Genomic DNA, 23,963 nt, shown 5'->3' on the forward strand with positions numbered 1-23,963 from the left:
GCTTATATTTCAACCGTTTACTACATTTGCTTCCTTGCTTTCGCACTTCCGTTACTCTATTATTTATTAATTTAAATTGTTTATCATCCTGCAATAATATTTGTTAGAAATCGAACAAAAAAAGTTCTTCATTTAAACACAATAAAAACTGGAAATAAAATTTTCTTTTTTTTTTAATCAAACTTATCCCACTTTCATGATTAAATATATGTTACTAGCGAAAACACGCCCGTTCCGCTGGTCGTCTTTAAAAAAATCTAGATTAATTAATTAAATTAAGCCGAAAAATACTGTGTGTATTTTATAAAAATTCTCGCGCATGAATAGTAATGAAAGAAGTTTTAAATAGTAGTAGCAATTAAAAAACGTTTGATGTGATTTACTTTATTACTTTTTTTATTGTAATGCTCTTTGGTATACAATATTCTTCGTTTTTCCATGCGTTGTTGAATAAATGAACAATACCGATGGCTTACCAACTCTTAAGCATGAAACATAAAGTTGGCCATGAGAAAAACATGGGTATTATAAATCAATACCACAAATTGATAAAGTTTTTCCTTGTGACTTATTAATAGTAATCGCGAATGCAAGGCGAACAGGAAATTGAAGACGTTTGAATTCAAACGGCATATCCGATGGTATCATTGGTATTCGCGGTATTAAAACGTCTTCACCAGAGTATTTTCCATTCAAAATTGTTGCTTCAATGACGTTATTCATCAATCTCTTAACTGTTAATCGAGTGCCATTACATAGTCGTGGTTGATTTATATTTCTCAACATAATAATCGGTGCTCCTATTTTCAAGTTTAGCATGTGTGGCGGTAATCCAGGTAAATCAAAGGAATTCAAAAATTCAGTGGGATAATTTACAATATTATCTTGATTTGTAACAGTGTCAACGGATCGATATGTTTGTTCTGGACTTGGTATGTTAGCCAAAATAGCCGCATTAATTTCATTCACATCTTTATTTTTGCCAGCCATGATGGCTCGTTCACTAAGCCAATCATGATTTTTGTAATTTTGAGGCAAATTTGGGAAAATACTTTGAATTAACTGTTCTTTCGTCTGACTTATTTGACAAAAGTTTGGTAAAGTTATTAAGCCAGTTAAATTATCGACAGGAACTTTGCCATTTCCAATATCCAATAATTGCAGTGAAAATTCAGCAGCTGATGGATCATTTTGCATTAGAACACGTACATTTGTAGTTAGTTTGAGTGTTTGAACATGTCTCCACAAATATGATGATTTCAAACATGCAGCCAATTCATCTGCTACAGTTGCTCGAGGAATAACAGGCAGTGTTTGTCTAAAATCACCTGCCAGCAGCACTAAGGCACGACCAAACATTTCATTTTTACTACGTAAATCTCGTAATGTCCTATCAAGCGCTTCCAGTGACTTTTTATGTGCCATCGTGCACTCATCCCATACAATTACGTGTGCGAAAAAGCGGAGAAGGAGAAGAGAACTGTTCTATTAATATCTGTATAATTTCTTTTTTGACTTTTCCCAGTTTTCTCATGTGTGCAACTTGCCGTCTTAACCTTTAATTTTCAAAATGGCATCAATCGAATCAGACTTACGTCTTACAATGTGTAGAGAAAGGTTGCCTCAAGGATTCTCGATTGGATTTAAATTTGGAGATAGTGGTGGTCACTCTAATGCTTGAATTTGTTTTTTCTGAGCCAAGCATAACGTATGTATGACAGCGTTATCTTCTAAGCTTCGCTTGGTGGGAAAACACTCGGACCCCTTCATGTCATGCCAGTAGTAATTGAAGAAATTAGGACCATCTTGTTGAATTTTGTTTGTTTGAAAAAATCGCATTTCTCCACTCGTCAGTCCACGATATAAGCTGTTTTGCAAATTGTAGTCTAGCACTTTTGTGAAATTCCTTCAAAGCTGGTATTGACTTAATTTTTTCAAAACTAATCGATTACACTGATTAATTTTAATTTGAATTTTCGATACCATTTGATTTTTTATTAGACCAGCCCGAGTAATACCGAATCTTTGCCGCGAAGATAAGTTTTGGTTATTCTTGTTTGGCCGGTTTGTGATATACTTTTCCTTATTGCTGAGATTGAGCGATTAAATTTAGTGGCAAATTACCAGTTAGTTATGTCAGTAATCTTGTAGGCATGGATCTGAGCGATTCCTTCATGTGTTAGTGTTTTCCCCTTTCCCATGATGACTTTTTGTAAAAATTGATGGCATATTGATGCAATATTTAATAGCTAAATAGAATTACAACTTGTTCATTTGAGTTTGGTTGCTACTACACAATCAAAAGTTTAAACTGCTGAGTTACTGATCTTTTGCTGCACGATTTTGCTCTTCCTTTTCCACTTTCATTGGGAAAATAGAAAAGCTTAAAAAAAATTAAATTAACAAAAGTGAAAATATTTTAATTAATTATAATAAAGTGAATGAGGATAGCACATATATATTGTCACAAAATTTCAGGATTGAAATAGAATTAACCAATTTGGTAAAAATTAAGAGATTTCGAAAATCGTTGGGAAATTAAAATTCGCGTGTGTTTAGTGTAATTCCGCAAGAGCAGTTCTAGACAGGGTATAATGATTTGTTTAATAAAATTTGGTGGAGATGTTAGGGAGTGGTTCCTGAACAACCTTTGTAACTCCCAACAGTCCGAAAATAACAGTTTTGCAATTATTTGCCTATAGTTACTGTTTAAGCAAAAGACAAAGACTTGATTACTCCGATGCTGTACAAGCACTAAATTTATTGAGCGTCTCATTTTTCAATAACTGTTTAAAGCTAACTGTGCATAGATGAATTCGAAGAAATAATACCAATAATGCTATAAATTGAGGTGGTGCCAGACTGGACGAATTGATGAACATCTTAAGGTGGTGCCAGACTGGACGAATTCTGAACATCCTGCCCGGTTGAGGCGTTGGCCTCAAAATGCTCTGCGTCCAGAAGCCGGCACAATTTCTGTACCGCACGCGTCATCATACCGTTCGCCGTCTGAAGCGTGACATTACGTATTAGACCATTGCTGCCCGGATGAACCGCAGTTACGCGCCCTAAGCGCCAATATGTTGGTGGTAAGTTCTCATGTCTTACGATGACTATGTCTCCGATTTTTACGTCCCTTGATTTCGTCTGCCACTTGTTTCGAGTTTGAAGGGTAGATAAATATTCCTCGCTCCATCGTTGCCAAAATTGTTGATGTATCTGACGCAGCCAGAGCCAGTGCTTAATACGGTTGGACGGAATTGTTCTGATGTCAGCTTCAGGGACTGCAACCAGTGGAGCGCCAACCAGAAAGTCGGCAGGGGTCAAAGCTAACTTATCATTGGGATCATCGTATATAGGTGTTAGCGGACGAGAATTTAGGCATGCTTCAATGCGTGTCGCCAAAGTCTGAAGTTGGCTATACCATAATGACTGCGCTCCAACGAGGCGCACCAAATGATATTTGGCAGATTTTACCGCAGCCTCCCAGAGACCACCTTGATGAGGAGCGCTGGGAGCGATAAAGTGCCAATGAGTACCGAGATTCGCCAAACTTTGTTGGTTGTTGTCGTTCTGCCAAGCAGCCAAGTCTTCTTTAAGCAAACGGTTAGCACCTGTGAACGTAGTACCGTTGTCACTATAGAGATCTCGACATGGACCTCGTCTACTTGTAAATCGCGTAAATGCATCTAAGAATGCAGGTGATGAAAGATCATCAACAACTTCAATATGCACGGCCTTGGTCGCCATGCAAACGAAAACAGCTAGATATGTTTTGATCGTTGTACGCGATCTTTTTGTGCCGATGCGCACTGTAAAAGGCCCGCAATAGTCGACGCCTGAAGATATAAATGGCCGTGCTGCAGTAATGCGATGCCTGGGTAAGGATGCCATCTGCTGAGATAACGTTACGCCTCGATGTCGTCGGCAAATAACACAAGTCTGCACGAAGCTTCGGACTGCTTGCCTTCCGTTCAATATCCAGTACCGTGCGCGAAGAGCTTGAAGAGTGATTTGCGCCCCACCATGAAGCGTGGTTTCATGTGCGTGTCGGATGAGTAAGTGTACCAAACTCCCATGCTTCGGTAAAATTATCGGAAAACGTCGATCTTCTGGAAGGTCAGCGTGACCAATACGACCTCTGACTCGCAATATGTCGTTACAATCTATGTAAGGGTTCAATGACCTTAGTTTGCTGGAGCTGGATATTTCCGATCCCTTCCGAATCAGAGACATATCAGTCGCAAAGGTATATTGCTCGTTTCGGATTAGCACGTTAAGAGCATCGTCCATTTCTGTAGGATTGACGATCAGTCTTCGCAAATGTCGGCGAACTGGTAGCCACCGAAGTACGATTGCCACGGTACGAAGAAGCTTTTGCAATGAACTAAAGCGTTCGCTTAATGGAATTATTTGGCCGTCTAGACGTCGAGTTGTAAGAATGCTCGCGTGGGCCGTCGTTGCTACAAATGATGACACTCTCTGTTCACCACGTACAATGTCAAGCTCGTCATCTTTTAATTCGATCCCAAAGGAAATTGGTAGCTGTTTGTCCATAAGCCATTTTGGCCCTTGCCACCACAACTGATGTTCAACCAGCTCTGATGCTCGGATACCTCTACTGGCACAGTCTGCCGGATTTTGTGCAGACCGTACATAATGCCAACGATCTGGTGATGTCAGCTCTTGAATGTGACGAACACGATTGGAAATGTACGGCTTGAGAGTAGTTGGAGGTTTACGTAACCAACATAACACGATTCGCGAGTCGGACCATAAATGATAAGAAGCGTCCGTTAGACGTAAAGCAGTTCGCACACTGTCAAGTGTGGATGCGAGTAAATGTGCCGCACAAAGTTCTAGGCGAGGAAAGGTTGCACCCTTGAGTGGCGCCACTTTGGTGCGAGCTGTTAGCAATGATACAGTTGACCGACCTTCACCGTCTGTTGTCCTAGTATAGAGGACAGCCGCATAGGCAAGTGGACTTGCATCACAAAACCCAAGTAGCATAGTAGTCTTACCCTCAGCCAAACCTAACCATCGTGGTACACGGACACGGTTTATCACGTCAAGTTCTCTGTAAAATAAGACCCACGTATTTTGAAGTGCATCTGGGAGTGGTGCATCCCATTCTAAGCCAGCAGACCACAACTTCTGAATAAATATCTTCCCGGCAATAACAATTGGAGCAAGCATGCCAGTAGGATCAAATAGTTTGGCGACCTCACTTAAAACCCGACGTTTTGTGAGACATCCGATGTTCTGGTTTAGATTCGCTTTGAAAAAGATCTCATCTGTTGTTGGGTCCCAACTTAAACCAAGCACAGTTGCCGTCGATGGTTCACTTGCTAACTCTACGATTGAGGAATTGTTACTAATTAAACGCTTTACAACCTCACCACTATTAGAATTCCATTTTCGTAAACGGAACTGTCCGGCCGACAAAATCGCACTCACATTGACAGCGAGTTCGAAGGCTTTATCCTCAGTGTCACAACTGATGAGAAAATCATCTACATAAAATGATGACAGAATCGCATAGCGCGCAACAATCGACTGATGGCCATCTGCGACTACGTTGTAGTTATCATAACTGCATTGATTGAGTGCGCGAACTGCGTTGTACGGGCTACAAGCCATCCCATACGTCACTGTAGTTAAACGGTATACTGCTAGGTCAGTGTCTGGTGATTCTCTCCAAATAATGCGTTGGAAATCCCTATGTTCGGGAGTTATCAGAATTTGACGGAACATTTTCTCGATGTCTGCTGTTAATGCTACGCGAAAACACCGAAAACGAAAGATAATATTCACAAGTGGTTCTTGAATCGTGGCTCCCACTAACTGGACGTCGTTCAGTGAGAGGCCGCTCGTGGTCCGCGCTGAAGCATTGAACACAACGCGGAACTTTTCCAGAACCGCGTGGTGAGGGATGTAGTAGTTGACCCCCCCATCTCCAATGTGACTAACGGGTTCCATATGGCCGAGGTCCGCGTATTCGCGCATGAAGGCAATGTATTTTTTCTTGAGCTCACAATTCGCTGCTAGTCGTCGTTCAAGAAGGTGAAATTGTCGTAAAGCATGGGCGTATGAGTTGCCCAAAGCCGGTGCGTCAGGATGAAATGGTATATGAACCATGTAGCGCCCTTCCCTTGTGCGGGAGTGTGTGGTCAAAAAGATTTTCTCACATTCATCTTCGCCGTTACAATCTTGTGAAGGCACTTCCTCTAACTTCCAAAAGCTTCTTACGAGCTCCTCCAAACGTGCGTCCTCTTCGCCTTGCTGGGTGCTGAAGGAAAGAGTTGGCGGCGTTGCTGGCTGCGCTGCTGGCACTGGACCGAAGACAACCCAGCCGAAGCGGGTTCGCTGGGCGTGTGGCTCATTGAGGCCACCGAGTCTTATGTCCCCTTCGACTGCTTTTCCCCATACATCCGCACCAATAAGAATGTCGATATTGCTAGGAATGCCGAACTGCGTATCGGCCAATTCTAGACCATTCAAATGCTGCCACCGTGTCATGTCAATATGCACTGTTGGGATGACCTTAGTAATTGACTGCATGACAAGTGCAACGATTTCCAAACTGAAACTGGAATAGAGCGATTTTAACGTGAGTGTGACACGCCCACGTGTACGTGCGTAGGAGTAAGCTCCGATTCCTTCCACCGAAACTTCGCATTTGCTCCTATGAAGAGACAAAGAGTTAGTTAATTTATCTGTTATAAAACTGACCTGTGATCCGGGATCACAGAGCACCCGCGCCAGACGTCCATCGGTAGAGTTGCCGCATGCGTATACACGCGCAGTTGCTAATAACACTGTTGAACTCGCGTTGGCAAGGCAACCTACCATAGCAGGCTCTAGTCAGAGATTCGAATTTCTGGATGCAATAGCAGTGACGGCTCCTTCCGGACACGTTGACACTGACTCTGATGGATTCTTAGATAATGATTCGCGGCAAAGTAATGAGTTGTGCTTACGACCACAGTGACGGCAGTTCCCCGACGGACATTGTCTTGCTGAATGACCTTGCTTTAGGCAGTTAAAACAAAGCTTTGTAGCCTTTGCAGCAGTAATTCTGTCTTCGTATTTCATCCCAAGAAAGCGTGCGCATTTCATAATACGATGTGCACCTTGGCAGTATGTGCATTTACCCTCCCCTGCAGATACGACGTGTGATCTAACAGCTCTTGACGGACCACCAGCGCGTTGATGACTCTTGGACGTAAATTCAACCCCATTGGTCCATGTGACAACTGTTGTGCTGAGGCTATGAGCCCGCTGACCCAAAAACGTAAGCAGCTCATCGAGGCTCGGAATTTCGGTGGGTGAACAGCTCATGTTCCACTCGCGCTGTGTAGTTATCGGAAGTTTCGAAACTATTATCGGTACGACCACAGCATCCCATTCGGCCACTGGTAGACCCATGACATGTAAAGCTCGTAGTGATTCATGTACCGTGTCGACGATGAACAGTATGCGTTACGTTGGTGTGTCCTCAGTTGTCGGCTTGATATTGAGTAAGCGTGACACATGAGTCTCAGCCAGTTGCCTTCTATTGTCAAAACGTTCTTTAAGCGCCTTCCATAAATCAGCGTATCCCCCAGAATATACACTCCCGACGAGCGGTACAGCACTTGCGCTTACTGCCTGCCGCAACTTGCCTAACTTGTAGGCCTCAGGATAGTCTGTATTGTGGACAAGCAATTCAAAAACGTCCTTAAACGCCAGCCAATTCTGCATAGTTCCATCGAACGTTGGAATTGCAAGCGGTTCTAACTTAACCTCACATTCTCGCACAGGCATCACAGCAGACTGACTCGATTTTGCACCCATGATTGCACGGTTCAAGTGGGTACATGCATTGTTGTAAATACCTTCAACCTCTTCCCATAACTTCTCGTGGGCCTCCAACTCGGCGTTTGCTGCATTGCCCACCAACAGGTCATGGTTGGTCACGAAACGTGCATAATGTGCTGACAATGATTTCAACTCTTGCTCCAGATGAAATTCATCAAATGCACCCTGCTGGAATCCACTCACCCGATCGTGTATGCGTTTAATGGCCTTTATTGCCGAAGCGCGCAAATTTAATTCTGCCATTAGCTGAACAATAATTTAATTAAACGGTTCTATTTCACAATTTAATTATTTGTCCTCACAGGAGGCACCAAAATGTTTAAGCAAAAGACAAAGACTTGATTACTCCGATGCTGTACAAGCACTAAATTTATTGAGCGTCTCATTTTTCAATAACTGTTTAAAGCTAACTGTTTAAAGCTAACTGTGCATAGATGAATTCGAAGAAATAATACCAATAATGCTATAAATTGAGGTGGTGCCAGACTGGACGAATTGATGAACATCTTAAGGTGGTGCCAGACTGGACGAATTCTGAACAGTTACTATAGTTTGCCACATTATATATTTTCTTCTAAACTTCATTTCCATTCTTAGCTAATTACCCGGGTGCCAAAATATTTCGATGTGTATACCAATCGACGGGAGTGGCAGTACCAGACATTATTTGTCAAAGTTCATTTTCGTCGCCCATTTTGTGTTTACATTTTTGTTATTAGAATAGTAAAATAGTTAACAATATTTATCAAAATATTTTACTGAATGTAATACGGCGATTTGGTACATTAATGAATAGGTAATTAGTGGTACCAAATACCTATTTTACAGAATTGTTTTTTGTTAATAACTTTTGAATTAATTAAAAAAAGTACGCTCCGTTTTATTATTCTTTTCGCCAAGCGTTAGCAAGTGGCAAATAGATGAAGCAACTGGTATAAATAAATATATATTGGCAATGCGGGAATAGAACTGCCTTAAATTATGATACATGTATTTGTGGGACAGTGAATTATACTAATCTAATGAGGTATAAATCTATACTCGCTAGCGGCGAATCCTATTCGATAACTTTCGCGTGCTTTACGCTCGGTAATCTAGCACAGTGCACTAGCCTGCCATCCCAGAGGTTGTGGGTTCGAACCCCACATGAAGTACGGCCCAAAAACATTTTTAAGCTCGCTCCTCAAACCCAAACTTATCCTTTCCATCCTCACTCCCTCACAAAAGAAAAAATAAGCAAAAACAAAGATATTTTTTATAAGGCGATTTTCATGGCAGAAATACATTCGGAGGTTTTCAATTTCCTTCTGAGGAGCGGCCGCTATTAGAAAAAACGTTTACGCTACGAATAGATAATTCCCAATTGTTAAAATATGTTGTCACACGCGTGTTTTACTTTATACTTGTATTCAAATTATTTCGATGAAAATTAAGTGCAAAAGCATTTATCAATAACATCACTTCCCAATATTGTGTTGTCACATGCCTGCAAATGAAAATAAAAATACGAAAAAAATTAAATATTTCAGTTTAGTGTTGATTATGGGGATAGGAGATGTTGTTTACGACATACATACATATGGTGTTTTAATTTTGCTTTAATGGTTTTAAGGTGGAACGGAGTTTTACACAATGGATGGCGCAGCCGGAGTTGGGCTGATGATGGTTATTTTTTCCGCGTGTGCTAAATGAAAAAATAATTTCAGAATGTGCCCATTCTCGTCACAATAAAATATTAACACAAGGCTTACAGAACTCTATAGCAGTATAAACCCCTGCATATTTATTTATTCAGCGCATTGCTTTCGTCGCTCTTCCAAAACAACACAACTGTAATATTTGATTTTATACTCGTTCAATTAAATGATAAAATTAAAGATTACCAAGTTGCAGTTAAGAGCTTACAGTATTTAAAATCAGTCAGTACTTCAATTGAAGTGAAATATTTTCAAAGAAATAATACTAAAAAACAATCCATAAAATCCATAAATTATCGTATATCCAGCTTCATTTATTATGATATATGAATACCTGCTTATTCAATATTACACAAAATCTAGTATAACAGCTATACATTAAATATTTGCAATTATCTTTTTATATAGGAAATATGAAAGACTACTTTTTGTTTTTCTTCTTCTTCTTTGATGATTTGTTTCGTTTTTTGTTTTTCGCATGTTTCTCTTTTGAACTTTCAGCGGATTCAGCCGATAGTGAACGTTTCGAACGCTTCTTGTCTTTTTTATACTTATGTTTCTTCTTCCTTTTACCCTCATCGGATTCTGAATCTGAGCTTGTATCAGCAGACCCCGAAGAACTACAGGCGCTAGAATTATGTAACTTTAATCTGTTTTCTGATTCACAGAATGATTTTTTTGAATCGCTAGTTTCGTTTTTTTTATTTCTTTCTTTTGAGACACTTCTTTTTTTATTTATTTGGTCTATGCAGACCTCATCTCGATCTTCAGAACTTCTTTTCTTTCCTTTGTGTTTCTCTTTTGAATTGTTGGGAGTATTTTCCCTTCCCTTATGAACTAAACTGGTATGCGAACTTTCATCATCGTCTCTATCTCTAACACGTGGTCTACTTCGTGAGGTTATGTCGATTTCACGGCCCAATTGCTTTGGGGATTTATTTCGACTGTCTTTTAAATTACCTCTTTCCCGATTTTGGATTCTTTCACGATCTTTGTTTCGATATTTATCATTTTCGTGATATCTATCACGATCGCGATCACGGTTTCTTTCTCGGTCTCTATCTCTGTTTGATAGCGTTGGGACCTTATGATCATTGTTTCTATCTCGATTTTCATGGCTCGCCCTCGTATCACGATTGTCGCGATTACGGTCTTTAAACTTATTCCGATTTCTCTCTTCCGCCCGTTCATAAGCACTTCGGCCCATTGAGTTAACCTTCATAAGATTCTGTTTACTATCTCGACCAGGTGAGTAGTCATATTTCGGGGTTATTTTGCTCCCAAGTCTTTCTTTAACCGATTTAACTACTTTTGGGGAATGCGACGAATTATCATCTTTTATTTGCACTGAACGTTCTTGACTATTACTAGTTGGTACAGTAATTTCAAAGTTTTTAATCTTGTCTTTCGCAGGGATTCTTGGTAGCGCTTCGCTGTATACTCTCTGATGATCATTGCTTCCATCGCTTTTCTCAAAAGGATATATTGCCTTAATTGCTCGAGCAAATATTGCATTTTCAGCTTTTCGTAATACTTCGTTAGTAACTTTCTCATTAGGCAACTTTTCATTTTGGTAATCGGTGCTATCTTCAGGCTCCAAACTAACAATTTGACTAGCAATAGTGTTGTTCTGCTCATCAATTTCCCATTTTGAAGGTTCCGGAACGGGTGCAACGTTTTTTTGCTTTTGTTGGCTTTGAGAATTTAGATCGTCGAATTCGGTTTCATAATCAAGGATATCCAAAACTGAGTCAACACGTCTGAACTCAGTCTCATTAGTATTTGTCACCGCATTTGTTCTATCTTGTGAGTTTTCTTTATTTTTATTTTTTATATCGACATCGCCTCCAAGAGTTAATGAAGAACTAGTGTTAACTTTATTTTCCTCAATTAAAGTTACCTCACCAGTTAGGGAAATATTTTTACAAATATTTAATTCCGGAGTTCTGGATATATAAATATCTTTTGTTTCATCATATTCATCATGCTGCTTTCTATCTTCTGCTTCAACTGAGGTCCTTAGTCTCTCACGATCCCGCCTACTTTTTTTATCCTTCTTTACCTTTTTTCTTTCAGTTTTTTCTTTCCTCCTCTTTTTTCGATCTTTATCCTTTAGTTTCTTTGAGTTTTTTTCTTCCTTACTAGAATTCGAATGAACTTCATCATCCTTAGTCACTATGACGTGCCTAATTCTCTGATTTTCCGGGCTTGTTCGCCGATCAAAACTTTCTGGCTTCTCGTTCTTTACACGACTAGCTCCTCCTTCTTTTGCAGTAGTATCATCGGGTGTTTTCAAAGGCCTTTCGTTATTCCGTTTTGCTGCTTCATTCGAACTTGCTTCTGCTCGTTTGTGATAATCGTCGGGTTTGCTTCGTTCTATACTTTTCCGAGAAGTAGAAAAATTACTTCGTGTCCGTTTATAAGAGTTCTTTTCTAATTTATCACAGCTGCCGGATCTTTTCTTAGAAACTGGTGTCGGACTACGAGTTCGCCTAACTTTTTTATCGGTTACCTTATTAACGGTTTTGGCATCATTTTTATCCAAACTGCGGTGAGATTCAAACTGTTTTTTATCTTTTGTATCACTTGCAGTGCGCTCCGTTCGCTTTCTTGGATGTTCATAATCTTGCTGTAAAGGGTTGTAATTGCTATTATAGGATGATGGATTTAGTTCATAACCAGGCGGAGGCGGCTCCAAAGTTTCAAGTTGACCGTCCTGAAATCTGTATTAAATATTTTTTTAGTTGCAGCCGGACATTTCATATAACATGAATTACGCTACCTATCCTTTCGTGATATTGAAAATTTTTCAGAATCAAATGAACCAAAAGAGGTGCCTTGGTGAGGATACCATTCAGAGTTGCTTTGACGTAAAGAACGAGCTCTTTCCTCACTTGTACTACGTCTGTAATTTTCCATTAAAAATAAATTCAATATATTTTCAGATATCAAAAACTTATTTACCTAAGCATTGCTAACTCTTGGTGTAAATCATCTTCTCTGTTATTATGACTTTTCCCTGTGTCACGTTGTCTGTAAATTTAGGAATATATCAAAATATAGATATATGAATAGATTACATCAATACACAAATGTCTTAATATTTTATGTATGCATCACTTTTCTACGTACTTTTCTTGAAATGTGTGTGTACGACTACGAGATCGTTTATTGTATGGTGATCTTGAACGTTTTTTAATTGGTGAATTAGACCAAGATCTCGACCTGCCAAAAGTAATCAATTGAAATTTAATAAAATATATTAAAAAAAATGGTAATAATTACCTCGAACTTTTATCACTAAAAGAATTAGATCGTCTCCTTCTAATCGATTTATTACGATCGAATCCATTATCACGCTTTCGATCACTGTCATGTGGTCTAACCTTCTCCTTAACTTCACGAGAGGGTCTGCGATATGGTGATGCATGAACACGACCACGATGCTGTCTTTCATGAGACCAAGAGCGGCGGCGTTCCATCGATCGGCGACGTTCTTCTCTGCGACGCTCCTTTTCTTTCATAAGTCGATTAAAAGTTTCAAGTGGATCTTCAATTATTCTAAATATTCAATAAAAATTAGTTTGGTATTTGTTATCTGTTTTTAGTTATATTTACCCAGTACCAACTTTGGCCGCCACACCCTGATAAACCGAAGCTAAATTACTATTAGGATGGTGCATATCAGTAGGTGGGCATCGAATAGGTGGAAAGCCAGGTGGTGCATTGTGGAACATCGGTCGGACAGAATGTTGATAACTACAATTTGTATAATATTATGGAGAAAAAAAGTTAGGTAACACATACAATGTATAAACATACCCAACATTAGGTCTAGGTCCCATTGGATTATATATACCGAATGGCATCATGGGTTGTCCTTGAACTGGATCTTGAGATATGGTATGTGGAACGGGCATCTGCTGATAAGGGTTAACTCTATTCGGCGGGCCTGCATACACGTCCATTAAATGGTTTGGCCTTGGTGGACGTACTTGAATCTTATTGGGACCGTAATGCAATTGCGCACTTATGGGATGGCTATGCTGTTTCAAAGTAGAATTCTTATAAAACACGTTGCCATTAGCATCTTCTTCTGCGTAATCTCTTTCAGATTTGTAATCATGATCCCATTCGTTATTTTGAGAATCTGAGCCAAAATGGCTGTCTCTCTTATGAATATCTGACGGCGATATCTAAAAATAAATTTGTATTAAAGATTATATGATTATATTTTTATGTTAACAGGCACGTACATATGCGTCTATGTACATATGTAATCATTTAATAAGTTTTCATCGAATAATCAACCAAACCTAGAAATTTACACGTGGTTTCCCATTAGCGGGGATCAGCAATCATCTCCAATCGTACATCTGCTCGGTATAGCCAATAACTTTTACTTGTTTCTGCATCAACATAAACTTAAATATTTATGGAATCATGACGATTGTACCAGTCTAATACTTTACTACTCTAATTTTGATTTAATTTGACGAAATTATTGTACTTATTCGTAGTGTAATAATACATACTGTGCGTTATTAAAAAAATTACAAGCGTTTTGAAAGAATATTGTCATTTGCTTCTATAATTTGCTCCATAGCATAACCTTGGTAAAATTTAGCTTCATCCCAAATTACTGCAAGCACTGCCTCTTTAATTTGTGTTCACTCTAAATTATTTTCATATACTCACTAGGCAATTGAATTATTTAAAAAAAATTAATAGACTGTTTCAGCAGTTAGAATTTCAGAATAATAATTCGACTGATCGTTCAATACATGTGTGTATGTTCATCCTATATACTGATTTCGAGCACGTAACATCAATTTGCTAGAGAAATATTTTTCTCGTCATCACGTTAACTGTCACACCAGTGGAACTCCGAAAAAATTATTCAACAATAACTCCTCGGCAGGCAATGGAAAACTAAAAAAACCTGTATTTCAAAATTTATAACGTACACCACGAATTGCAGTTAAAGCTTTGCCTAATCTGACATGCACCACAATAAAGATATATGTACATTCAAATATACAATTTATTTCATAAGATTTATACTCTTATTTTTGTCCTCATGCATATTATTATATAATATACGTATATATAATTTACTTAAATGCTGACCAAAAAATGTTGCACAAAATACATTTTAACATAAAAGTAAAACTTTATTTTAATTGTATAAAAAGTAAGCATGATAATAAGTAGCAAAAATATACATAGATTAGCTTATGCACAGACAACGCACAAATATATTCGGAAATTTTGATAATATTGTACACATGGGAGTATTTAAATCAATACAAACAGTGAGCTCAATTACAATTCTATAAATCAAATTGTATAAATATTTAACATTAAACCAGGATCGGCAATAAAATGTGTTAACAGAGAAAATTACAAAAACAAATTCGAGAAAGTTAGTTCAGACGGTATTATTAGCTACCTTCAATTTGCTTTGGAATTTGATACATGTTTATAATAAAAACGTTTATTTCCATTTTTATTTTAGTCTCTTTTGACTTTTTCTCTCTCCTAACTTCTTTTCAGCTTCCACTTTTAACTTCTTAAACCTAAGTCCGAGCCTTTCAGCAGCATTATTAATGTAATATTTTCCGCTTAATTTCACCACCGCGATAAGCAATAGTAATTAATAGTAAATAAATTTAAGGCTACTTAGTGTAACTGGTAGTTGGTTTCTAAATATTAACGGAAACACTTCCTAATGTAAAGAATTTGTCATAAATTTGTTATTTTCAAACGAAGTCAACTATAAATTCTAGCTTTTCATCTTGAAATTAAGTTGAAAATACATTTATTTTTAGAATGAAAAAAAAATTTAATAAGGATGATTTTCCAAGCATTTCTTCGAGCCCATCCACAATAACGCAGGTTTTTTACTTTGCAACACTACCCCTATGTATGAGTATCGTCTTATTCAGTTTACTCGCGTATACGAAGGTCGCTATTTATATTTCTGGCTTTGGCAGCTTTTGTGTGTTGTTAATTGCCATCTGACGTTTCCATTGGAAAGTTTGACACATTTTACCCTAAACGCGCTCAGAACGTTTTGATGTGTGACACATATTAGTGTTGTTTACAGTGGCATTAAAAATTCATGGAAAAAATAAAAAAAACTCATGCAGGAAAATCAAATAAACCGTGAACATTTCGTGTGTTTGTTTTGCACAATTTTCAACGTGGATTAACAAAACGAGATTGCATCGATGAACCAAAACCATTATACCGTGAGCAAACACCATATATAGTATATAAAGAGAGCAATCGCCATATTTATATAGAGAGCAAACCCCATATATATAAATATAATTGCCGCGTACAACCTTTTTGGGTGTTAGGCCGAGCTCCTCCTCCTATTTGTGGCGTACGTCTTGATGTTGTTCCACAAATGGAGACATCTACAGTTTCAAGCCGACTCCGAACGGCAGATATTTTTTATGAGGAGCTTTTTCATGACAGAAATACACTCTGAGGTTTGCTATTGCCTGCCAAGGGCGACCGCTATTAGAAAAAAAGTTTTCTTAATTTTGGTGTTTCACCGAGATTCGAACCTACGTTCTCTCTGTGAATTCCGAATGGTAGTCACGCACCAACCCATTCGGCTACGGCGGCCGCCTTACATTTCATTGTACCTTAGTATTGTAAAAAAGAGTTACAACGAATTTTCTTGCGACCAGTCTTTGTGCTAGAAAATATCGATATTGTGCGCGAAATAATTTCCAAGGAAGAACGAGCATCAATAAGATTTTGCATGACCCCCTTGTGGTAAAAAATGTGTTCACGTTGGATCCCACACAATTTAAAAAAAGCCCTGGAAATGCGTCTGGACAAAATGCTTCGAAAATTGATTTAATCGAGTGCTAATATGTATTGATCATCATGGAGAATATATGGAATAACCAACCACCATCTTAATTTTCCATTGTTAGGCCAGACAAAGAAATTACAACCGATTTTAGTCGTTGTATTGCCAATTTTGTGTTGTTGCTCTAAATGTAATATGATATCCTACCGAATATGTTTGTTTCAGATCAAAGCAAAAGAATAAAGCTAGGTTTAAGATCGTTGCCGTTGAAAGCAACTTGGCGGTGGTAACACATATTACTATCACTATTTATTTGCAAACAACTTATAAACCTTCTAAAAAATAAAACGAGAATGCTTACAGGCACACTCACGGGTCAACGGCCCATCGGGATTTGGTATAATGACTATTGTCCCTTCTGCGGTGCCCACAGGCATCTACACACCTGCTCTTTGCATGCGATACAATCTCGAGAAGAAGGAAACAAATTTATCCGGTAAAGCCAAGTTAAAAGGCTGAAATTCGGAAATAAGAGAATAATCAAAAAAATTCTGCAAAATTTCAAATCCGAAAAATTAAGCGGAGAATTCCAAAAAAGATTCTCCAATTGGTTTTTTAAGAATAATTAATCATTTTCGCTTAATCATAATCAGCGTCTTTGATATAAAAAGGTGGCACTAGCCTGTTTCTTTAGTTCCATTAAGCCGATGAGGCGGCCATCCTTTGTGCATGACTCAGTATTTCGGTGAATCGGTAGAGCCGAAACCCACTGTGGGCATGAAACATCAAATAACAGCAAAGGTTTTTTTTTCTAAAGGCGGACGCCAATCGACAGGCAATGGCAAACCACCGGAGTCTATTTCTGCCATGAAAAAACTTCTCACAAAAAGCCCATGTGTCTACATTTGTGGAGCATCAAGACGCAAATCACAAATTGGAGGAGGAGCTCGACCAAGCTCGACCTAACAAAGGGTGTAGTATGTTTGTTAGATCTAAAAAAAAGAATTTATGGACACCGGACATTCAGACTCTTTCAGACACAAATTGTTATTCAAAACATAAAAGAGACCATTTTTAAATAACTTTTTTTTTAAATTACGAGTCACTGCTCGGCAAACAATGGTAAACTTCCTATTGCATTTCTGCCATGTTGCTGTTGTTGTAGCAGTACCTTCGCCCTGTCAGTGCAGTGTAATCACCGGTCGTGTCGTCTAGCTCATCTAACGGTAAGCCCCGGAAACTAGCTGTTTCGACGGGTTGGGTCCAGAGGGAGAGAGGTATTAGATGAGTGGGTTTGATGGGGCATGTGAAAAGGTCGTTAGTGTCGTGCGGGGTGCCTTCACATGCCGGACATATGTTTAGATTCTCGGGGTCGATTCTGGATAAGTATTAGCTTAACCTGCTCCAGTATCCAGAACGTAATTGTGCCAAGGTTACGCGGGACTCTCGGGGAGGCTGGACCTCTTCGTCTGTAATAGGTGGTGATTGGACTCCGATAACGGGATTCGGAGGTCGGGAGTTAAGAAGGTGGTAAGGGTCTCCCGATGAATGTCGTTTATGGCCTGTCTGTACACTGTCTGATCCTGGAGTGGTCTGTCTGTTTTGTCCTGGATCTCGTCCACGTAGTTGAGGAAGTGTCTCCTGATGTGCCTGGGAGGTGGCTCAGGCTCAAGCAGGTGTCTGCATGGGTAAGGCCTACGGTGACACTCTAGCAGAAACTGCTTGCTGAGCAGTTCGTTATGCTCTTTCACAGGAAGCATGTGAGCCTCGTTATGCAGGTGTTGTATTGGGGACATCAGGAGACATCCTGTCGCGGTCCTAATTGCAGTATTGCCAGTATCACTGGTTCCAGGCGACCAGACAGGCGCAGCATATTTAAAAATCGGTCGGCCTATTGCTTTGAAAGTCGACAGCAACATTTCTTTGTCCTTGCCCCAAGTGCTGCCGGCAAGCGACTTGAGGACCTTATTGCGATTCTGTACTCTCGTTGCAATAGCGGTTGTGTGCGCTGAGAAGGAGAGCAAGCTGTCAAAAGTGACTCCCAATATACTGGGGTTGTTTACCGTCGGTATTGGGGTATCATCGACGTGTACCTGAAGTTGCAGCTTGACCTCCTTTGTCCAGGTGGTAAAAAGGGGTCGCCGTGGATTTAGTGGGAGACATTTTTAGGTTTCTCGCAGTGAAAAAACGAGAAAGTCGGGCGAGGTAGTCGCTTACTTTTGTGCATAGGTCATCAATGTCATTGCCCGACGTCATTATCGTGCAGTCGTCGGCGTATGAGACCAGTGAGACTCCCTCTGGTGGCTGGGGGAGTTTCGAAATGTAGGAATTAAAAAGCAAGGGTGAAAGGACACCACCCTGCGGTACTCCTTCCTTTATTTTTCTGTTTTGACGATTGGTCTCGAAATATCACCGACGAGTGACGACCACTCAGATAGTTCGCGGTCCACCTCCTCAGCCCTGGCGGGAGTGTCGACTGTAAAATGTCATCTAGTAGCGTGGCGTGGCTGACTGTATCGAAAGCTTTTTGTAGATCCAACGCTACTAGGACAGTCCACTCGCAGGGATGGTTTTGGTTTAGTCCACGGTTTACCTGGGTGTTTATGACGGTGAGTGCCGTGGTGGTGAGTTATCAGACGATAGGACCCCCCTTGGGTGGCGGGTTTCCCTGGATTCAGTAGTGGGACCACTCTCCCTAATTTCCACTTATCAGGAATGATGAGAGTGGCCATAGACAGGTTGAAGACCTTGGTGAGGAATTCTACTCCCAGTGGACCCAGCTTTTTCAGCATCAGCATGTTTAGTCCGTCAGGGCCTATGGCTTTAGATGGTTTCATATGTTTGATGGCCCCCTGAGCCTCGTCGCTGGAGAAAGCAAGCGATGCACTGTTGTATGTCAGTTTGTGCAACCGTCTGGTGACACAACGTTTGGATCTGTCCACCGGAGGATGCAGTATAAATTGCCGGCTAAAGTAGCTCTCTTCGGATCTGACGAGCTACGAACGTTGAAGGTGATATCCACCTTGTCGTTGTGCTTCGTCGGGTCCGACAGGGACCTTACGGTGGACCAGAGCTTGCTCACACCAGAGGTGAAGTTGCAGGACTTCAGATGCTCTACCCATTTGGTCCGCTTATGTCGGTTTACCAGTTGCCGGATCCTCCTTTATTCGAGGATCCCCGGGATCGGCCTGGCGTAGGCGATCACGTTCATTCGCCAGAACAGCTGCTTCGGCTGGGAAATTGGAACGTATGTCCCGGATCCGTCCAGTGGGTATGAAGCGAGCCGCGGCAGCTGTGATCACCTTGCGGAATGCGCGTTCGCCTGCGCGCACATCGGTGGGAATGGGTAGGGCTGCGAAGATGTCCTCAGTAAATTCCGCGAATCTGATCCAATCAGCTTTGTTAAAGTTGATATATGACCGGTGATCCGCGGAAACAAAGTCGGCAGGTTTCTCGATCGAGATGATAATGGGCAAGTGGTCTGATGCAAGCGATAGCATAGGTCGCCAGGTTATGTTATTTATCAGACCTGCGCTAGCAATTGTAATGTCAGGCGAGCTGCTGCAATTGCCCACTACCCTAGTGGGGGCGTCGTCGTTTACAGTGCTGAATGTCGAATCGTCTATTGGCTTGAATGCCAAAGATCGTGATGCGCGTTAAAGTCACCTACTACCAATCGGTTTTCTCCCCTGATGAGCGCACCAATATCAGGGAGATATCCTGCCGGGCAGCAGGTGACAGGAGGTATATAGATATTATAAATTTCGAGCTCGGTATCGCCTGACCGGACAGCTATTCCTTGATATTCTAAGGTGCTGTCCCTGCGGTCGATGCCTTCATCGATGAGACGATACTGCACTGAATGGTGGACTATGAACGCTAGGTCACCACCGTTGTCTCGCTCGCGGTCCTTTCTATGCACTAGCGTGCAGTTTTGCCTCCTGGACCGCTGCTATCTTGATACCATACCGGCTCATGAAGTCGACTATATCGTCAATCTTGCTCGTGAGTCCGTTGCAGTTCAGTTGCAATAGCTTGAAGCTTCGCGGGTGTATGGTCGTAACTCGGGGGGTGAGGGATGTGTGATGTTGTCTACGTTGGTCCTGCTGTGCGAAAAATTGGTAGTAGCCTGATGTTGAGTGACGGCCGCAACTCTGGGGGTGGTTGCCGGTGCAGAGCTCTGCAGCAGGGGGCAACGTAGTCGCGTGTCCACTCACGGGTGGTGTGCAGGCCGGAGCACCTCCGAAAATGGCACCAGCCACTGCAACAATCGCATTGGACAGTTGTCAAGTTCCGAGGAACTACGGTCTGACACACGGAGCAGACTGTGCGGGGGACCAAGAGCTGCTGGTTTGTCCCCGCACTGGGGTAGGAGCAGGAGGGTTGTGGGTCAGAGAGGGGGTTGTGTTGCTCGTACATATATACTATATATTTATAATACGAGTATGTATTGATTCACTCATACACTAACCTTTCGATCGTATCCTTGAACTTATTTTTCTATACAAATATAGTAGAATGAAAACTTTTCTTCAGGCATGTGCTACACTCTAATAATAAAAGTTGGCCAGTTATCAATTTCTAGATGGCAAAACTTATGAGGGTGCCTTTTTTCTATCTAAGACTTCCAAAGTCCTATCATTTCAAAGTTGAAGTTTTCCTAGAAATTAAATAAAATTTTCATAAAAGTATCCTAAAGTTTTTTTCATAAGTTCTTGCGTTACTCACTCCAACTTATATTTAAAAATACTGTGATGCTAGAATTTTGCCCAGAACTAATTACAGAAAATAACCATTTATTGCAATGCCTTTTAAATACATAATTACTAACAGGTAGTTAACAACGCAAATCACTTTCATTTTATATTTTCATAAAAACATTAGATTATATATCCATGATGCAAAAACTCTTCCGAAAGATAAATTAAGCCAAAATTAAATATAAAAATTAGTAGTAAAACATAGTAGGCAATTTGCACGTGCAGATGGTATGAACTACTATCTAAACTCCTGACAATAGGAATTTTATTCCAAACAAGATATCTTGCTTTTCTAATTATAATAAAACTTCATTAAGTTTATTTATACTAGGAAAATCGTTTTGGCTTTATATGCATTAAAACCTAAGGGATCGCAATTATCTAAATGGAAACTGCAACGTCAGTTCATTTCAAATATAAAAAAATTCAAAAATTTTCGAAAGTGTGTCTATAAGTCTATAATAATTCATCGCATTTCGCTTGTTGATTCTAACTAAAAAAACCACAAATAAGCATACATATGTTACCTGCAACTTATGATGTGGTGAGCTTTCTATACCCGGGGGTTTCGGGTGACTAACATTGCGTCCACTATGTTCGATTGTCCCAGCATTCGAATTTTTAGCAGACACTGGAGGCATCATAATGGTGATATTGTCCTCATAATCGGATTCAACCTCTTCAGTTTTTGATGTCTCGACATTTGAGCTGATTTCAACATCTTTCTCTTTTGAGCTCTCATCAGATTTTGATATTTCCTTTGGAGGAGTAGCGGCCTTCGTCTCGGTTTCTTCCGATTTTTTGACGTCAGTTGCATGGACTTTCACTTTCATCAAAGAATTCTCTCCATGATCAATTGATTTTTCTTCAACAGCTAAAATAATAATGCTCTTTAATTTGTTTTTATTTATTTCTTTTTAATTGTATAGCAAATACCTTTTTTGGATCTCAAATTTGTGTAGCCATTTTCATTCTTAAATGCATTTACTGAATTTCGTAAAAAACGGTTGGGAATCAATGAACCTGGCGAACAACCCTTTTCCTTACAATCGGGGCATTCATTATCTTCGGATTCAAGCAGTGCGCTTCGTACACCTTCAATTTATTTCTATTTAGCAAAAATTTTAAAATTTATAAATTTATCTTACAATCATCACAAAAAGAGCTTCCGCAGCAGGGTATCATGACGGCATCAACAAATAGGTCCTTACAAATGCTACATATTAAGTCCTCAGGAATTTCTTTTTTGCTTTCAATAGCCACTGTTGGCTCTGGGAAATCGACAGCAGTATCCCTAAAAGAATAAAGAATTAAAAAATATAGTTCCATGAAATTAAAAAAAAATGTCATAAGCAACAATGAATTAATATTCGATTCTTGCTTATAGAGATATAGAACATATGCGAATGTTGGTGCGGAAGTGTAAGCGACTTACATATAGTTGCGAACAAGAAAATAGCAGTACCAAAGAAATGTTGATTTTTTTCAAAAAAAAATTTAATCCATAGTATTATATTCTTTAACTGAACACTTATTTGAATCATTTCTATAAAGAAAACCGGAACTTTTTACAAAAAAAGTTAGAAATTCAGGGTAAACAATAAAATAGCATTGGTCATATAAGTAAAGCATTCTGACAAAGTTTAGAAAAAAATTAAGGAAAAACTGCATTGACAAAGTTAGCAGATACAAAGTTGTAACTAATATTTTGTTGAATTCCCAATTTTTTTATTAGGGGTGGGGAATTAAGTCCACCAATTGCTCAAAACGCTGCTTTGGAATTTTCAGCCACGCATCTTTAACAATTTCCCTAAGTTGTTGAATGTTATTCGGTTTGACCAAACTAAAGCTAGTGCAGAACTCTACATATGCAATAGTAACGAAGTCAGCGCGAGAGAATCTTTGGAACGCCTACTCTGCCACTGCCCTGCGCCTAGCGAAACACGGTTAAACTGCTTAAGATCTGCAGCATTTTCAACCTTAGAAAGTGTGGCAGATCAAAAAATAAGCAGCCTACTTTTTTATCTAAACTGTGTATTAAACACAAAATATAAAGTTCTTAAACTCTCCATACAAGCACTTGGTATCACTACGGATCAATTTCTGTGCGATCTACCGGATCAACCAAGTCTAACCTATCCTACTCAGTTTGGCATTGTGTACAAATCGTTTTAACAGATTTTCTATAGGATTGAGGTCGGGGAACTGAGCTAGCTATTCCATAACCTCAATTTTATTTGCGCGAATCCAATCCTTGGCATTCCCACTCCTGCATTAATATCATTATCGTACTGGTAAACCCATTATATTGGCATTTCCTCTGCAATGCGGAAACGTAACATTTTGCATTGATTCCACATAAATATTTATGCCCATTATGCCATCAATTTTATGTTCGGAGCCTGCGCCATAATATAAGAAGCATTCCCATACTATTATTGCAACAAAAATTTGGGGACTAGATGTAGATGCACCGATTGTGGAAATTAAGTAGAGTTTATAGATCTCAGACCAGCTAAAAAAAAGAATTTTGCAGAGACAATATAGAAGAGTTGATTGAGGTACGTGATAAGTTAGTAATATTAGGAGATTTAAATATAGATTGGTGTATAGACCCCCAATATAAATACCAGGTAGAAAGAATATTCAATGCCAATGACTTACAACCAAAAATGCGAGAAAATACAAGAATCATACCACATTCAAGAACAAAAATAGACTATGTGCCCTCAAATATTTATAACACAAATAGTAGTATTGAACAAAAAAAAAATCAGATCATGAGACGATTATAATAGAAATACCAGTCAGAAA

The 23,963-nt window shown here is 39.6% G+C and overlaps 3 protein-coding genes across 3 annotated transcripts in view; all 3 read right to left on the reverse strand.

The window, feature by feature from the left end:
- Positions 1 to 2,883: 2,883 nt before the first annotated feature.
- On the reverse strand, positions 2,884 to 6,852 carry LOC129244415 (uncharacterized). Its single transcript, XM_054882036.1, has one exon. It carries the CDS (start codon positions 6,850 to 6,852, stop codon positions 2,884 to 2,886), a length of 3,969 nt encoding a protein of 1,322 aa, XP_054738011.1.
- A 12-nt stretch (positions 6,853 to 6,864) lies between these two features.
- Positions 6,865 to 7,428, reverse strand: LOC129244417 (uncharacterized). Its single transcript, XM_054882037.1, has one exon. It carries the CDS (start codon positions 7,426 to 7,428, stop codon positions 6,865 to 6,867), a length of 564 nt encoding a protein of 187 aa, XP_054738012.1.
- Positions 7,429 to 9,850: 2,422 nt separating this feature from the next.
- Positions 9,851 to 23,963, reverse strand: part of LOC129246451 (E3 ubiquitin-protein ligase RBBP6) — a 28,639-nt gene continuing 14,526 nt past the window's right edge. Inside the window, exons 4-13 of the mRNA XM_054885299.1 lie at positions 22,298 to 22,443; positions 22,086 to 22,244; positions 21,677 to 22,023; positions 13,380 to 13,753; positions 13,176 to 13,316; positions 12,843 to 13,118; positions 12,690 to 12,782; positions 12,522 to 12,590; positions 12,340 to 12,462; positions 9,851 to 12,280 (exon numbers count right to left, since the gene is read on the reverse strand). Of these exons, the coding sequence (XP_054741274.1) occupies positions 9,979 to 12,280; positions 12,340 to 12,462; positions 12,522 to 12,590; positions 12,690 to 12,782; positions 12,843 to 13,118; positions 13,176 to 13,316; positions 13,380 to 13,753; positions 21,677 to 22,023; positions 22,086 to 22,244; positions 22,298 to 22,443 (4,030 nt within the window). The 3' untranslated portion in view covers positions 9,851 to 9,978. The remainder of the gene's footprint in view (positions 12,281 to 12,339; positions 12,463 to 12,521; positions 12,591 to 12,689; positions 12,783 to 12,842; positions 13,119 to 13,175; positions 13,317 to 13,379; positions 13,754 to 21,676; positions 22,024 to 22,085; positions 22,245 to 22,297; positions 22,444 to 23,963) is intronic.

The sequence above is a fragment of the Anastrepha obliqua genome, chromosome 4, assembly GCF_027943255.1.
Source record: "Anastrepha obliqua isolate idAnaObli1 chromosome 4, idAnaObli1_1.0, whole genome shotgun sequence".
Classification (NCBI taxonomy): Eukaryota; Metazoa; Arthropoda; class Insecta; order Diptera; family Tephritidae; genus Anastrepha; species Anastrepha obliqua.